The 17,747-nt window shown below is 43.7% G+C and overlaps 1 protein-coding gene across 1 annotated transcript in view; it reads left to right on the top strand.

Annotated features, from left to right (window-relative positions):
• The window catches only part of LOC118715108 (transforming growth factor beta-3 proprotein), a 40,662-nt gene that overhangs the window by 2,628 nt on the left and 20,287 nt on the right, over nucleotides 1-17,747 (top strand). The window contains exons 2-3 of the mRNA XM_036430828.2: nucleotides 15,474-15,637; nucleotides 15,881-16,010. Of these exons, the coding sequence (XP_036286721.1) occupies nucleotides 15,474-15,637; nucleotides 15,881-16,010 (294 nt within the window). The remainder of the gene's footprint in view (nucleotides 1-15,473; nucleotides 15,638-15,880; nucleotides 16,011-17,747) is intronic.

Genomic DNA, 17,747 nt, shown 5'->3' on the forward strand with positions numbered 1-17,747 from the left:
ATGTGTGTTTATTGAACGGGGATTTTAAAAACTTCAACACGAGAGGGAGAGATTTGGCAGATGCTGAGAAACTGACAGCCCAGGAAGGAAAAATGTGAGCCAGGGACACTGGGAGCAGCTCTGTTTGCTTTTCCTACCAGCAGGTGTCATCGCCACCCTGACTACCTCAGCCCTGGCTCACCTGGGAGGTGGGCAGTGCCCAGAGGGGGGCTGGAAGGTGGGATGGAGCACACTATGTGAGGATGGTCAGCAGAGGGGGAGCTGCAGGGGGGAGCTGGCCAAACAGAAGAGAGAGGAGTAAGTGGCTGATGGATGGACCAGCTCTGGCTGACGGTGCAAAAGGCCCTAGTGGGAGCCTGTGGTTACGGGGCAGGGGTTCCCGCTCCTGTGTCCTGTGGCTGCCTGGCTCACCCTGCCTTAGGACGTGGCTACTGTGTGGGGCGGATGCTATAGGACAAGGCAGAACTAGCGCTCCCTGCCCAGCGTCCTCTACGGTGGACTGACTCAGGGTCTGCCAGGGGTCCACAGTTACCGGAGGCACCAGTGCAGCTGCATGGCTAAGCCTCCACCCCCTGGCACCTGTGAAGGCAGGAGAGAGTGGCCCTGGTCGTGGAGGAGGGTGGAAAGCTGAGGCCAGCAGGAGAGGTCTGAGGAGAGTCCAGGGCAAGAGGGAAGGACTGGGGCCCTAATGATCCAGGTCAGGAGGAGGAGTCCCGGGGAGGAGGGCATGTGAGTCACCGGGGCCCAGCCAGCCTGGAATCCCCAGCTGAGAATGAATGAGCCAGAGAGATGCAAGGGCACCCAAGTGCCAGTGGGCCTCCATTTTGTGCAGTCTCAGGGCACAGACAGTAAAGAGTCTTGGGAAAAGCCAAAGGCAGGGGTAGGCTGTTCCAAGCTGCAGTACTAGGACCCTAAATCTAGCAGGCCAGGGGTGGCTCTGGGGCCAGGGAGCCATGGTCAGGGAGCCGTGGTCAGGCAGGGAGCAGCAAACCCTGGCACAATGAGCAGATGCCACACAGGATGTCGTGGAGATGGGCAGGGCCCAGTGGGACACAGGCAATGCCAAGGAGGCTTGCAGGTGCAAACAGGAAGCAGGCCCAGACTCTCTGCAGCTGTTGGAGGTGACACAGAGGCTGAGCAGACACAGCCTGGGCCCGCCCTGCAGCTGGTCAGGTGCTGAGCCAACCCTGGAGAGGCAGACACACAAGGCACACTGCTTATAAAGAAGGCAGTGGGCAGATGCATACGCCCAACAGATGCTGAGCCAGAGCAGAGAGCCATCATCAGAGGCTTAGGTGAGGGGAGCCTGTCCTGAAGTGGAGAAGGTGGCAGAGGTGGTGCTGGGTCTGTGGTGGGTCACTCACGAGGTCTCCATGCCAGAGCCTCTGCTGAGAGGGGATGAGAACGCATTCCAGTCCCCATTTTGTCACTCTCAGCCCCCTCCCTCACCAGTGAGCAGGCACTGGGCAGGAAGTGCTGGCAGGAGCTGGGGCAAGGTGCAGGAGTGCCCAGAGAGCTGAGAGCAGGAAGGAGTCACTTCCTGGGGTGCAGGAAAAAGGGCACAGAGCTGAGAGATGAGGGGACTGCATCAGTTAAGTAATTTTCCCCAAAAGATCAGGGACCCTCACCTAGACCTTCTGCCTGCGGAAGGCACGCTGTGAAGCACTAATGCAAATGTGCAGAACACACATCTGTAAGTCCTACCTTTAACCTGTAAGCTCCTATAGAATTTTGATTAACAGCATGAATGAATCACATGCTGGGCCAAGCAGGAGGGCATAGGAGCTATTCTCTTAGTAACCCTGGGGGCAGATTGCAGAGCACTGAACTGAGTGCCTTCTTTCTTTGCTCTGCCTTATTTTATGGCCAGGGGATTCACATTGCTCCAAACTTCCCCCAAATTCAGCGAAAGTTTTTTTTAAATATATATATATATATATTATTGCTTATTGATTTTAGAGAGAAAGGGAGAGATAGAAACATCAATGATAAAAAAGAATCATTAATTTACTACCTCCTGCACGCCCCCTTCCCCCCTATCCCTTTGGGGATTGAGCCTGAAACCTGGAGAATGTGACCCAATCCGCAATCGAACCTTGACCTCCTGGTTCATAGGTCAATACTCAACCACTGAGCCACACCGGCAGAGCAAAGGGTTTTTCTTTATCTAATGAAGAGTCTCAAGCAGACTATGCAAGTACACCGCATTGAAGCTAGTCAGGTTACCTCCCTGAGCCTCAGTTTCCTCAGCTGTAAAGTCAGAGATAATCTCTAAAGTCCTTTTGAGCTGAAACAATTTTTATGGTTCCATCTGGGATGATTCAACATAAGTCTCCGCCAGAGAGTGAAGGCAAGACTGTAATCCCTTTTATAATTCTCCAGGACTTTGCTATGGGAAGTGGGTTGAGGCTTTCTCTGACCCGCTGTTGGGGAAGATGTGGCTTTCTCAGTTCCTTGATTACCCGTGTTATCAATATATCCCCAGGGTTGTGTCATTTTGTCTCCTGCCTTCTAATTACCTGTGTCTGGTGGGAGACTCTTATTTTCATCCAAGGGCGGTGCTAAAATGGCTAGCCAAGCCCAGAGTCACTGAGAAAACTTGGTCTTTTTAGCCTTTCTTTCTTCCTGTCTGCTACACTTAGATTGTGTTCATTCTGAAAATGAAAAGACGTATCCAGAGAACTCATTTGTTCTAGTGTAAGGTGAGCAGACGTCCCGCTTTTGGCGGGACAGTCCCAATTTTTAACAATTTGTCCTGCGTCCCGTGGCGTTTTTAAAAAGTCCCGATTAGAGGAGACAAGGTGGCATCAGATCAGACAGACTTGTTCTGAGCCTAATCCCAGAACAGATAGAATCAGCTTCTAGGAGTCACACAGGGAGTACAGATTAGCAAGCTAAGGGGTAGCAGAACTCTAAAAGAAGGTAAGGGTCCTTTGGACAGGATTTCATGACCAAGCAGCCAGTGCTGCGGTGGCGGAGACTTCTCGGAGCTATGGGCTCAGAGGGAAGGCTGCGCCATCTTACCAAGAAAGGAGGACCTTCTCTGAGGCCTGGAAAACCCACAGCAGAGGAGACCATCGAGCAGCTGTGACGCCCCAATTGGCGCAAACACGTGGATTCAAGGGAGTTCTTCAATCACCCATGGAAAGGTCAGAGTTTGCGGGGAAAACGTGAGGGTTCTGGGTCACCGCTGCACAGGCAGCGACTGTACCTGGGCTGCCACCATTGGCCCTGCGCCTAGAGCTGTGCCGAAAGAGACAGGCTGCAGAGAGAATCGTGCACTGCAAGACCCAGTGCTGGGTTTGGCGTGATCTTCCCTAAAATTGGGTCTTTTTAAAACAAAAACAAAAAACACCAAGGGACTTGGGACAAATTGTTAAGAATCGGGACCATCTCGCCAAAAGCAGAACATCTGGACACCTTGGCGCAGACCCATCCTGCGCCTGATCCCCTTCACCCCCTTGCTTCTGAGAACTAGGGAAGGATTGCCCAGTTTGGCATATCCTGGGAGACTGCAGGGGGAAATTGCCTTCCTGGAAACAGGGGATCAGAGCGAGAAGAAACAATCTGGAAACCAAGTCAATCTGGGAGCCAGCACCCAGGCAGCTTTCCTTGACAAAACGTAGAGCCATAGAAAAAGAAGGCTAGAACAGCCAAAAAGACTGGGAAGTCAAACCAGAAACACTGCCACCTAGGGGCTGAAATACAAACTGGTCCCCCCCCTTTTTTTTACCTTCCTTCCTTCCTTCCTTCCTTCCTTCCTTCCTTCCTTCCTTCCTTCCTTTCTTTTTTATTATTATTTTATTTTTTATTACTTTTAATTAATCAAAAGTAAATGGACACAAATAACTAAGAAATAGCCTACTTAAAATTAAGGACTAGCTTACAAAACTGAGGTGCGCCGAAACTGGTTTGGCTCAGTGGATAAAGCGTCAGCTTGGGGACTGAGGGGTCCCGGGTTTGATTCCGGTCAGGGGCATGTGCCTTGGTTGCGGGCATATCCCCAGTGGGGGGTGTGCAAGAGGCAGCTGATCGATGACTCTCTCTCATCGATGTTTCTAATTCTCTGTCTCTCTCCCTTCCTCTCTGTACAAAATCAATAAAATATATTTTAAAAAAACACACAAAAACAAAAAACAAACAAACAAACAAAAAAAAAACTGAGGTGCAGTGGAACGCAGGAGTCTGCAATACTGTCTGGACCGAGAAATACGTGTGCCAAATATAATAACAGAGGAAGTGAATGACCACTACTGCACATTTTTTATACTAATTTTTCTATTTTGTATTTTATTTTCATCTTATACATCTTTTAGTTTATTTTCATTTTTTACATCTTTTAATTAAGAAACAAATTTTTTTTCTTTATTCCTCACTTGATTTTTTACCTTTGCAATTATTACATTTTTCAATTTCAATCATCATTATTATTACTGCTATTTTGCATTTTTTGTTTCTGTTTTGTTTTGTTTTGTTTTTTTGTTTTTTTTTTTTTCCTTACCATTTTAATTTCTTTTTATTTTACATTTGGATTAGTCTTCATTTTATTTTAATCTCTACTATGGCATCATTCAAGCCTATCTCAACTTGACCTTTATGCCATCATTCTCTTACTAACCTTTACCCTTTTCATCTCCTGTTTATCTTATCCCTTTCCAGATTTAGTTTTTCCCTATTCTTTCTATATACCCCCTGCTAAAATTCTCACCATACTTATAGTCCTAATTTTCAACCCCCTGCTCCAAGTGCATAAATATGACTCTCTTCGCTATATTAACTAGTTAACAAAAGAAAGAAAAACAAAACAAAACAAAAAAAAACTGTTGTCCTCTCTATCCTTTTTGTTATTGTTTGTGTGAATGTTGATTATATTGAATTTTTATGCTTTTTAGTGAAACTGATATGCTTATTCTTTTGTTGTTATTGTTGCTTAGTATTTTTTAATTGCTTTGTTTTTGTTTATTTTTTACTTCTGTTTATAGTAGTCTTGCTTAATAATAGTGGATATTGTAGTTTGTATTAATCTCCAAATATTGTTGCAGGTATTTTCAGGGATTAGTGGTAGTTCTATGGAATTTTCTCCACATATATATATAGTTTGTTTCCCCTTTCTCTCTTAGTCGTCGTCTTCTTCTTCTTCTTCTTCTTCTTCTTCTTCTTCTTCTTCTTCTTCTCCTTCTCTCTCTCTCTCTCTCTCTCTCTCTCTCTCTCTCTCTCTCTCTCTTTTTACCTTCTTTCTCCCCTCCCCCCTAATTTGCCTTTCTCTAGTGATCACCTTTATTAGAGGTTATTAATATTGTAAATACATTCCTGATCAGTGCTTTTTGTGTTGTACCTGGTAGTGTTATATTTTGTGCTTTTAAATCAACCCAGGAGAAAGAAAAGCATATAACCAGACATCCTGAAAAGAGAGACCATGGGCAGACAAAGAAATAGCCCACACATGAAAGAAAAGCAGGCATCACCAGAAAAGGAAGTAAACGAGTTAGAGGCAAGCAACCTACCAGAGCAGGAATTGAGTAATGATCATAAGATGGCTAAAAAGAATGGAAGAGAAATTTGACAATAACCAAGAAGAAATGAAGAAGAACCATGAGGAATTGAAGAAGAACCAAGAGGAAATGAAGATGAACCAAGAAGAAATGAAAAATGACATCGCTACCAGGAAGAACTCAATAGAAAGAATCAAGAGTAGACTAGAAGAGAGGACCGCATCAGTGAGCTAGAAGACAAGATGGGAAAAAATACCCAATTAGAGCAGCTTCTAGAAAAAAAAAAAATAATAAAAAGCAGGAGGAGAGCCTATGGGAGCTTTGGGACAATACAAAACAAAACAATATTTGAATAATAGGGGTTCTGGAAGGAAAGGAAACTGAGGTAGACATGGAAAACGTATTTCAAGAAATAATGACAGAAAACTTTCCTGAGATAGAGAAGAAAAAACCCACACAATCCAAGATGCTCGCAGAGTCCCAAGCAAAATGAATCCCAGAAGACCGATGCCAAGGCACGTTATAATTAAATTGGCAAACACCAACGACAAAGTAAGAATCTTAAAAGCAGCCAGAGAGAGACAGAAAGTTACATATAAAGGAACCCCCATCAGACTAACAACTGATTTCTCAACAGAAACTCATCAGGCCAGAAGGGAATGGGATGAAATATATAAAGTCATGCAAAGGAAGGGTCTGAATCCAAGAATACTATACCCAGCAAGGCTATCAATCAAAATTGAAGGGGAAATCAGGAGCTTCACAGACAAAAAAAAACTAAAGGAATTTATCTCCACCAAACCAGCAATGCAAGAAATGCTAAAGGGTCTACTGTAAAAATAAAGAAATAGGAAGCAAAGAAGGAACACAGTGGTATAGAATAAAAATGGCGTCAAATGAGTACCTATCATTAATAACTTTAAATGTAAATGGTTTAAATGCTCCAATCAAAAGACATAGGATAACAGATTGGATAAGAAAATAAGACCCATACATCTGTTGTCTACAAGAAACCCACCTCAGAAAAAAAGATGCACACAGACTGAGGGTGAAGGGATGGAAAAAGGTTTTCAAGGCAAATGGAAATGGAAAAAAAAAAAAAAAAAAAAGCTGGGGTAGCAATACTTATATCTGAAAAATTAGATCTCAGAGTGAAGGACATAACAAGAGATAATGAAGGCCACTTCATAATACTAAAGGGAGCAATCCAACAAGAAGAAATAACCCTGGTAAATATATATGCACCCAATACAGGAGCATCCAAATACATTAAAACAAACAAACAAACAAAAAAACAAAAACAAAACTGCTGGAGGACATTAAGGGAGAGATTAATAGCAATACAATCATAGTAGGAGATTTTAATACCTGTCACCCTTCGACAAATAATCTAAACAAAAAATCAGCAAAGAGATACCAATCCTAAATGACTCACTAGACCAGATGGAATTAATCGACATCTTCAGAACATTCCATCCCAAAGCCACAGAATATACATTCTTCTCAAGTGCACATAGGACATTCTCAAAGTTAGACCATATTTTGGACATAGGCAAAGTCTCTTCAAATTCAATAAGATAGAAATCATATCAAGCATCTTCTCAAATCATAGTGGCATAAAACTGGAAATTAACTACAATAAAAATAATCCAAAGAAATCAAACACATGGAGACTAAACAGCACACTATTAAACAAGGACTGGGTTACCAGAGAAATCAAGGAAGAAATTAAAAACATCCTGGAAACAAATGACATTGAAAACACAACAATCCAAAATCTATGGGACACAGCAAAAGCAGTTTTGAGAGGGAAGTTCATTTCCCTACAAGCCTATTGCAAAAAACAAGAAAAAATGGTAACAAATTATCTAACTCTACAACTCAAAGAGTTAGAAAAAGAGCAACAAGAAAAGCCCAGTGTAAGCAGAAGGAAGGAAATAACAAAAATCAGAGCACAGATAAATGACATAGAGACCAAAGAAACAATACATAAGATCAACAAAACCAAGAGCTGGTTCTTTGAAAGGATAAACAAGATAGATGAACCTCTAGCCAGGCTAACCAAGAAACAAAGAGAGAGGACCCAAATAAAATCAGAAATGAAAGAGGTGAAATAACAACAGACCCCGCCGAAATACAAAGAATTGTTACAAAATACTATGAACAACTCTATTCCAACAAACTGAACAACCTGGAGGAAATGGACATATTCCTAGAGAAATACAACCTTCCAAAACTCAATCAGGAAGAATCTAAAAATATCAATAGAACAGTAACTTGGGAAGAAATTGAAACAGTCATCAAAAAGCTTCCAGCATCAAAAGCCCAGGGCCAGATGGCTTCACAGGAGAGTTTTACCAAACATTCAAGGAAGAACTAAAACCTATCCTCCTCAGACTATTCCAAAAAATTCAAGAGGAAGGAACACCTCCAAACTCCTTCTGTGAAGCCAGCATCACCCTAATACCAAAACCAGATAAAGACAACTCAGTGAAAGAGAATTACAGGACGATATCCCTCATGAACATAGATGCCAAAATCCTCAACAAAATTCTAGCAAATCGGCTCCAGCAGAGCATCACAAAGATCATACACCATGACCAAGTAGGATTTATTCCAGGAATGCAAGGATGGTACAATATCTGCAAATCAATAAACGTGATACATCACATAAGCAAATTGAAAGATAAAAATCATATAGTCATATCAATTGATGCAGAAAAAGCATTTGATAAAATCCAACATCCTTTCCTGATAAAAACTCTCAACAAGGTGAGAGTACAAGGATCATACCTCAACATAATAAAAGCTATATATGATAAACCCACAGCCAACATTATACTCAATGGACAAAAAACCATTCACTCTAAGAACAGGAACAAGACAGGGATGCCCACTATCGCCACTCCTCTTTGATATAGTACTGGAAGTACTAGCCATTGCAATTAGACAAGAAGAGAAAATAAAAGGCATCCAAATTGGAAAAGAAGAAGTAAAGTTATCCTTATTTGCAGATGACATGATATTGTACATAAAAAAACCAAAAGACTCCATAAAAAAAACTAATTGACTTAATAAATGAATTTGGCAATGTAGCAGGATATAAAATTAATGCCAAGAAATCTATGGCATTTCTATAAACCAACAGTGAACTTATAGGAACAGAGACTGAAAAAGCAATTCCATTTACCATCGCACCAAAAAAAATAAGATACCTAGGAATAAACTTAACTAAATAAGTAAAGGACCTATATGTGGAAAACTACACGACACTGAAAAAAGAGATAGAGGAAGATGTAAACAGATGGAAGAACATACCATGTTCATGGATTGGTAGAATCAACATCATCAAAATGTCCTTATTTCCAAAAGCAATCTATAAGTTTAATGCACTCCCTATTAAAATAACAATGGCATATTTCACTGACCTAGAAAGAACTCTCCAAAAGTTCATTTGGAACAATAAAAGACCCAGAATAGCTACAGCAATCCTGAGAAAAAAGAGTAAAGTAGGAGAGATCTCAATACCAGACTTCAAGCTGTATTACAAAGCCACTGTTCTCAAAACAGTCTGGTACTGGTACAAGAACAGACATTTAGATCAATGGAATAGAATCCAGAACCCAGATATCAACCCAAATCAATATGCTCAATTAATATTTGGCAAAGGAGGCACAAATATACAACGGAGTCAAGACAGTCTCTTCAATAAATGGTGTTGGGAAAATTGGACAGATACATGCAAAAGAATGAAACTAGATCACCAGCTTACACCATACACAAAAATAAACTCAAAATGGATACAGGACTTAAACATAAGATGGGAAACCATAAAAATACTAGAGGCATCCACAGGCAGCAAAATCTCAGACATATGCTAAAAGAACTTCTTCACTGATACTGCCCCTAGGGCAATGGAAGCTAAAGAGAAAATAAACAAATGGGACTACATCAAAATAAAAAGCTTTTTTTACAGCAAAAGAAACCATCAACAAAACAACAAGAAAGCCCACTGTATGGGAGAACATATTTGCAAATGTTACCACTGATAAAGTTTTAATCTCCAACATCTACAGACAGCTTATACAACTAAATAAAAGGATGATGAATGATCCAATTAAAAAATGGGCAATGGACCTAAAATGAATCTTTTCAAAAGAAGGCAGAAGGAAGGCCAAGAGGCACATGAAAACATGCTCAAAGTCACTAATTATCCAAAAGATGCAAATCAAAACAACAATGAGGTACCATCTCACACCTGTCAGAATAGCCAACATCAACAAATCAACAAACGACAAGTGTTGGCGAGATTACGGAGAAAAAGGAACCCTCGTGCACTACTGGTGGGAATGCAGACTGGTGCAACCACTGTGGAGGACAGTATAGAGTTTCCTCAGAAAACTGAAAATGGAACTCCCATTTGACCAAGTAATCCCACTCCCAGGAATATATCCCAAGAAACTAGAAACACCAATCAGAAAGGATATATGGACCCCTACGTTCATAGCAGCACAATCTACAATAGCTAGAATCTGGAAACAGCCTAGGTGCCCGTCAGCAGATAATTGGATCCAAAAACTAAGGTACATCTATACAATGGAATACTATGCTACCATAAAAAAGGAATTCTCATCATTTGCAGAAACCTGGATAGAATTAGAGAACATCATGCTGAATGAAATAAGCCAGTCAATGAAAGAGAAATACCTCATGACCTCACTCATTTATGGATATTATAGAACATTATAAACTGATGAACCAAAAGATAGGTATAGAAACAGTAAAGCAACAAGCAGACTGTCAAATTAAAGTGGGGAGGGTAGGGAGATCTGGGGGAGATAGATCAACTGAAGGACTTGTATACATGCATATAAGTATAACCAATGGACACAAAACTCTGGGGAGGGCAATGTTAAAATATGTGCACAAATAATAATTTAATTAAAAAAAATAAAAATGAAAAAATAAAAATAAAAATAAAGAAATATAAAAAAATAAATTAAAAAAATTAAAAAGTCCCAATTTTTATCCAAAAATTGGGATTTTGAAAAATGCCGCGGGACAAAAATCGGGACTGTCCCGCCAAAAGAGAGATGTCTGCTCACTTTATTCTAGTGCCAATGCCTTCTCCCCCCACCAAGTCAGTGTTTGTCCTAATGCAGTTCAGAGGATAGGTGAGTGGGGAGGCTGGATTCCCAGGCCCACCATTACAGAATCAGAATCTCTGGGGATTCTGTATTGTCAAACTTCCTATTGCTTCGTAAACTCGCAGAAGCAGAAGGCTCAGTGAGCTAGGGCTCAACCTTCCTTTAGAGGGGCTGCACATAGGAGTGCCCACAGAGGCCGGGCAGCTAATGCCAATGACCCAGCAGAAAAGTCACAGCCCAAGCATCATGGCAGACTGCACAGGTCTTAGGTCATGGAGAGATGAGAGTGCATAGGGAAGGTGGGTAGCTAGGTAGTGGTGGTGGGTATGAAGGGCACACACCCCATTAAGAAGGGGTACCCAGCTGGAACTGGTTTGGCTCAGTGGATAGAGCGTTGGCCTGCAGACTAGAAGGTCCGGGTTCGATTTCGGTCAAAGGCATGTGTCTTGGTTGCAGGCACATCCCCAGTGGGAGGTGTGCAGGAGACAGCTGATTGGTGTTTCTCTCTCATCAATATTTCTAACTCTATCCCTCTCTCTTCCTCTCTGTAAAAAAGCCAATAAAATATATTTAAAAAAAAAAAAAAAAGAAAGAAAGAAAAAAAAAGAAGGGGTACCCACAGCTCAGTTTGGGCTGAGTTTTGCAGTTAGGACTCTAGTCCAGCTTGACTAGAACATTTCCCAAAAAAGCAGAAAATCTGCATCTTTCTGTAAACTTTTCCAACTTTTAACACTAGCTTAAAATGCTTATAGTCTTCTTATTCTAAATTAAAAAAAAAAAAAGATGCATTGGCCAACAACATGTCTAATACATTTAAAGGTTAATCCATTGAAAGGTTAAACCATTAAAGCTGTGGTTTCTCAAACTTCCACAACATCTGGAAGCCATGGCACCCTTTGCAAAGCACTATAAACTGTGGTTCTCAACCCTGGCTACACGTTAGAATCATCTGGAAATCTTAAAAAAAAAAAAAAAAAAAAGTAAGCTCTGGACCCACCCATGCTCCAATGTAGTGAGAATCTGTACAGGGAGTGGGTCCAGGCAGCATCTGTTTTTAAAGGTCTCCAGGTGATCATAACGCACTGCAGGGATAAAGAAGCTCGGCCACACTGATATATGCAGTCCAGTCACTGGAACCGGCAGTACTTTTCCTAGCAGAGATGATGTATTGATATACAAGCAAAGGCACAGCTATGAGCCCAGGTGTCTGCAAACATTTCAAATGGCATGGCCCAAAACCACAGTCAGCTGTTTCCAGGTTTTTCCATGAATACTCTCATAATTTTTTTTTTCCTTGTTTTTCTCTCAAAAGAGAAAATGGCAGCCATCGATCTATATAGTTTGTGCGTAATGGAAAAAGGTGGTCATGATTTAATTTGTAAAGGTCAGCCCTCTCGCCCAGCTCTCAGGAATACTAGTGTTCTGCAGAAGCAGGAGTTTGGCCACAAAGCTGACTGGGAATTGGCTTTTGTCTGAAGCACAAGTTGCCATCCATAGACCCATTTTGTGGAACCCTGCCCCCTTTTGTTGGTGAAATCATCTCTCTACTGGATGACCTCTCAGGAAACTTCAGAGTCTCCACTTCAATAAAAGATATCAGAGGACCTGGTTCAAATCCCCCGTCTGCCACCTATTGGCTGAGTGACCTTGCAGAAGTCATTGATCTTTCCTGATGCTCCCTTTTCTCATTTGTAAAATGGTAAATTTTACTTATTCTCATTCTTCTCAAGGATTCTTAGAGGGTCAGCTGAGTTAATACAAGTTCTGTGCAATGCAAGGTTGTGCTATTACACTTTGGTTACTTATTTACACTCTGACTTATTCCACAAATGATTTAAACATCATTATTATTCAGTGAATTTAATGGTCAAGAAGATGATCACATTTCCTTTTCTCTCCCAGGAAGTTCTTTTTACATCAATAACAATTGTGCCTGAATTCTGCTTAATAGTGACAATCTGCTCCCGTGTGACCTGGCTAAGACCCCTTTGGACATCCATTTCTTTATCTAAAGGGAGACAACCTCCTGACATCTGATCTAACTGTTAGAAATCTGTAGGTCCCAGTGATAAAAAATAGTGACCCTTCTTACCTCCTTGAAATTCCCAACAAGAGGAGTCAGTCCTTCTTAGGGAACAGATATCTAATTGATGGGTTGGAAGAAACCAAGGAGGGATGGTCACTAGGGTGTCTTGAAGACTCTCTTAGCTCCTTGCTCCCCCATCTCCTGGCTGCCTGTGGTCTGGACTCCTCACTGGCACCTGCCATTTTTCTGTTCCCCTTTTCCTTTTTATGACAACGCACACATTGCATTGACATATCCTTTCCTCCCTCCTTCAATAGTTCCTGGAGGTGCTATTATAACTGAAGTCATGTTGATGATAGCTCCCTCCAGAACCAAGGATGTCAGTACTCAAGAGGGTTGCCGGTCCAAGTAGCTTCTCCATGTCTGGAGGGTTATAATCTTGCAAACTTAAAATTTAAATTGCCATCATGAGTCCTCTTTTCGGTTCTCTCTGAAATGGTTCAGAGAATACTTGGCGGGATTTGTTCTTTCAAAGCCAATTATTAATCAGGGCTTCATTAGGCGGCATTCACACATTTGTTTTTCTAACATCTGTTCCATTAGTTTCCTAAGAACCAGTGTCAGGCCAACCAGATGGCAGTTTCCAGAAACGCTCACTCATCCTTTCCTAAAGATCAGTAGCGCATTTGCTCATTTCCAGGCCTCTGATCCTTCCCGCTTTGTCGTGACTTCCTAAACCACCCCTCGGGTGATTATGAGCTCATTCCAGTCATGTCCATTATGTGTGGAATCTGGGTCTCTGAGCTTGAGTTTCAAGTTCTGTGACCATTTGTGCAGAAAGTTTTTCTCTGGGTGTTAATGCTGCTCAGAGCTTGAGGTTGTCAAGTGTGTACAGGAGAAAAGATAAGATCTTTCTTTTATCTGGCTGTCAGGGGTGGGGAAGAGCATTCACTGCTTTTAGTCTCATGAACAGGGACTAAGAGGCCGTGGGGTGATGGAGGCTGGTATAGCAGGGACAGTTAAGAAAAGAAACTCCTAGAGAGAAAGGAGCCATTGTGATGGACCAGCTTGGTCTGAAGAAACATCTAAACCCCTGTTTGTCTGCCAGGCAGGAGATGTGGGCCCTTTGCCAGACCGATGTTGCCTCATTAGGTCTGAAACCCGCTGTGGGTTATGTCGCTGAACTGCTCTGACACTTTCCATGTCTCCCTACTGTAAGTGAGATAAAATCCAACTCTTCAGTGATATTTCAGCCTCCCTGCATGTGGCTCCCAATCTACTGTCTTAACTGGATCTCATTTGCTCCAGTGCGGCTGCTTGCAGTCACTCTTACTCACCTGCATTTCCTCCCCATCCTACCTTTGTTTCCAGCCGACCTTACCTGTGAAATTTCTCTCCTCCCCATCCTCAAACTCTCTCCTAGTACAGGACCCAGCTCAAATATCTCCTCTTCCATGAAGTGTTCTCTGCTTTCTCCCGCCTCTGATCTCTTTGCAGTATCTTGGGCTTCTCTGCAAGCCCTCAATACTTTCCCTCTGGTCCTGTTATTTGGGCCCATGTGTTAATGATCTCCCCTGTATACTAACCTCCTTGAAGGCAGGGGCCATGTCTTATCATTTTTTGTGTCTGGTGTTAGCATTGTTATTGGTATGTAGTATTTGTTCATCACATGCTCAATAAATGAATGAACAGCCTGGCCAGTGTGGCTCAGTGGTTGAGCATTGACCTATGAACCAGGAGGTCATAGTACAATTCCTGGTCAGGACACATGTCTTGGCTGCCAGCTCAATCCCTCAGTGTGGGGCATGTAGAAGGCAGCCAATCAATTATTTTCTCTCATCACCCTTCCTCTCTGACATCAATAAAAATATTTTTTAATCCTATATAATAAATATATAATATGTAAATTGACCATCACTCTGACACACAAGGTGACAGCCCCAAGTGATCAAAGATGGCTGCCCCCACATGGACACAAGATGGCTACCACAAGATGGCTGGCAGGGGAGGGCAGTTGGGGGTGATCAGACCTGCAGGAGAGGACAGTTAAGGGTGACCAGGTCGGTAGGTGAGAGCAGTTAGGGGTGACTGGGTCAGCAGGGGAGGGCAGTTACAGGCAATTGGGCTGGCAGGGGAGTGATTAGGGAGTGATCAGGCTGGCAGGCAGAAGTGGTTAGGGGTTATCAGGCAGACAGGCAGGCGAGTAGTTGGGAGCCAGCAGTCATGGATTGTGAGAGTGATGTCTAACTGCTCCACTGGAATCAGGCCTAAATGGGCAGTTGGACATCACTCGACGGGTCCCAGATTGGAGAGGGTGCAGGCTGGACTAAGGTACACACATCTACCCACACCCCACACACACCCCATGCACGAATTTTGTGTACTGGGCCTGTAGTAATAAAATAAATGAATGAACAAACACATCTCACTGGCTATGAGATGATTAAACTATAGGAGGGACAGCTGAGGTCTCCTGAGAATCTGTATTTTCTAAAAGAGTAGGAAGGGCAGGCCAGAAAGCAAGCTGGAGATGATGTTAAGGCAATGGGAGGAAGGTGATTACAGTTGACTGGCCTGCCTTCTGTGCCATGTCCGGGGGCTCAGGAGCCTCTCTGCTCCTCTCTCAGGTCTGTGTGTGATTCCAGGGCCACCGAGGATCTTCCTCCTATCTGCATGTTTAGGTCTGAGGCCTCAAGCCTCCAGAAAGGTCACTGGTGGGACCTTGGCCCCTTGGTGAGTGTCTGTTGCTATCACATTGCTCCCGTGGGCCTCACTCCTGCTGTGCCTCCCTGTTGCTTTGTCTCCTAGATGAGTTGGCTGTCTGCCCCAAAGGAATCACCTCCAAGGTTTTCCGCTTCAATGTGTCTTCAGTGGAGAAAAATGGAACCAACCTGTTCCGAGCAGAATTCAGGGTGTTGAGGGTGCCCAACCCCAGCTCCAAGCGCAACGAGCAGAGGATCGAGCTCTTTCAGGTGAGCCCCCTCCCAGAACAGAAGCCAACCTGGTGGGAAGCCCAGGCAGACCTGAGTAGGAATCCTGCCTCTCCGAGCCTTCGCTTCTGTGTGCCACTAAGAGGACTGAGCGTTACCTTAGGTGCTCAAAGCAGCATTCAGAAACGTGCTTTCCTCTTGCTCCCCTCACCTGCCCTGCACTGTGACACAGCCTGTGGGACTCTGTCCGGGCCTTGGGATCCTACCTCTGTCTCTGTCCTGCAGATACTCCGTCCAGATGAGCACATCGCCAAGCAACGCTACATTGGCGGCAAGAACCTGCCCACGCGGGGCACCACCGAGTGGCTGTCTTTTGACGTCACTGACACTGTGCGTGAATGGCTCTCTCGAAGAGGTAGGTTGACTCTGAGAATAAGCGTTTTTTGAAAGGAGCCTGAGGCTCTTTTATCCTTCATGAAACAGAAGGGGGAAGACAGAACAAGGGGAGTCATGGATCTGGATTTAAGACTTAGCTTTGCCACTGACTCCCTGTGTGTTCTTCCTTTATTCACTCACCTCGTATTTATTAACTCCTCACACTGCGCCAGGTCCTGGATTCAGCAGTGAACAAGACAGGTGAGACCCTAGATCCTATGGGGCATTGGTTCTGGTGGGAGAGACACATAATACACGAATAAACGTATTGACAAGGAAGAATTTCAGAGAGTGATAAGTACCATGAAGAACAGAGAGTGGGTAATGTGACGACTGGGTGGGATCCGACATAGGATGCTCAGGGAGGGTCTCTAAGAAGAGGGAATTTGTGCTCTGAGGTCTGAGTGAGGAGAAGGAACCAGCCTGGGAGAGTCAGGATAAAAGATGTTCTAAGCAAAGCAAACAGCAAGGCCCAGGCCCCCGGGCGAGAACAAGCTTGATTTGTTCTAGTGGCAGCAGACAGACTGGCATGGCTGGAGCCGAGTGGGCTGGGGTCAGAGAGGTAGCTGGGGCCGTACGGACCTGTCAGGCCATGGTCAGGTTTAAGTACTTATTCCACGTGTGATGAGCTATTTTAGGAGGGTTAGAAGCAGGGCTGGGGATACTGGGTGAGGTGATTTGGTTTACATATCCCTCTGGTTGCCATGAGGTCAAGGGAAAAGCATGAATCCCAGGTAGGGCCTGACAGCAGTCTGGATGAGAGCAATAGGCACTTCAGTTAGGTCAGTAGTAGGGAGTAGGGAGATGGTGTGGATTTATTCTATATTTTGGAGGAGAAGCCAGTAGAACAGGTGGATTGTGTGTGGTGTATAAGGAGCTTAGAGCAGTGGTTGGCAAACTGAGGCTCTTTGGGTCCTGAGTCTTTAGCAAAGGCCAGCTTAGGAATACCCTGATTAAGTTAATAACAATGCACCTACCTATATAGTTTAACTTTACAAAATTTAGCTCTCAAAAGAAATTTGAATCGTTGTCCTGTTAATATTTGGCTCTGTTGACTAACAAATTTGCCGACCACTGGTCTAGGTGATTTCAAAGATATTTGGACTGAACTAACACTTATTGAAATAGGAAGACTGGGAGAAGAGCATGTTTGAGGAAGGTTGTGTCTTGGCTCATTAATGTGAAAGGCCTATTAGACATCTAAGCAGAGCTGTTTGAATTTTACACGTCCCAAACGTCTTGCCCACTTGCTGTTCCCTCACCTGGAAAATAAGGCAATGGTTCCTTCCCTGATGTCACCACAGGCCCACCATCCCCCGTGTCCCCCAAGAGTGAGGCTGGAAGTCCTGACCTAGCATGAGTGAGCCAGCTTGCTTTGCTCACTCACAGAACCTGCCTGGGCTCTGGGCATCTGAGTTTGCAGGTCCCCACCCAAGGGACATTACCTGGTGGCCGAGCTGGCAGATGGTGGGCTGGAGGCCCTGCCTCGGCTCCAAGGTCCCCAGAATCTGTCCTATCTCTCTTCCCGAGCACCAGGAGAACCACGTGGCTCAGCTGACAGCAGCACTGGTGGGAATTCTGACTCAGACAGCACTCCGCCTAGAGCCTGATGTGGCTGCAGAGAGAGGCCAGGGAAATGAATCTCTGCGCTTCCCTGCCTGATTTTGATCAGCTCCACCTGGATGTCTCTGACGCCCTGAAGGAGTTCTTATTTTCA

The sequence above is a fragment of the Pipistrellus kuhlii genome, unplaced genomic scaffold (genome assembly GCF_014108245.1).
Source record: "Pipistrellus kuhlii isolate mPipKuh1 unplaced genomic scaffold, mPipKuh1.p scaffold_m20_p_1, whole genome shotgun sequence".
NCBI classification, from domain to species: Eukaryota; Metazoa; Chordata; class Mammalia; order Chiroptera; family Vespertilionidae; genus Pipistrellus; species Pipistrellus kuhlii.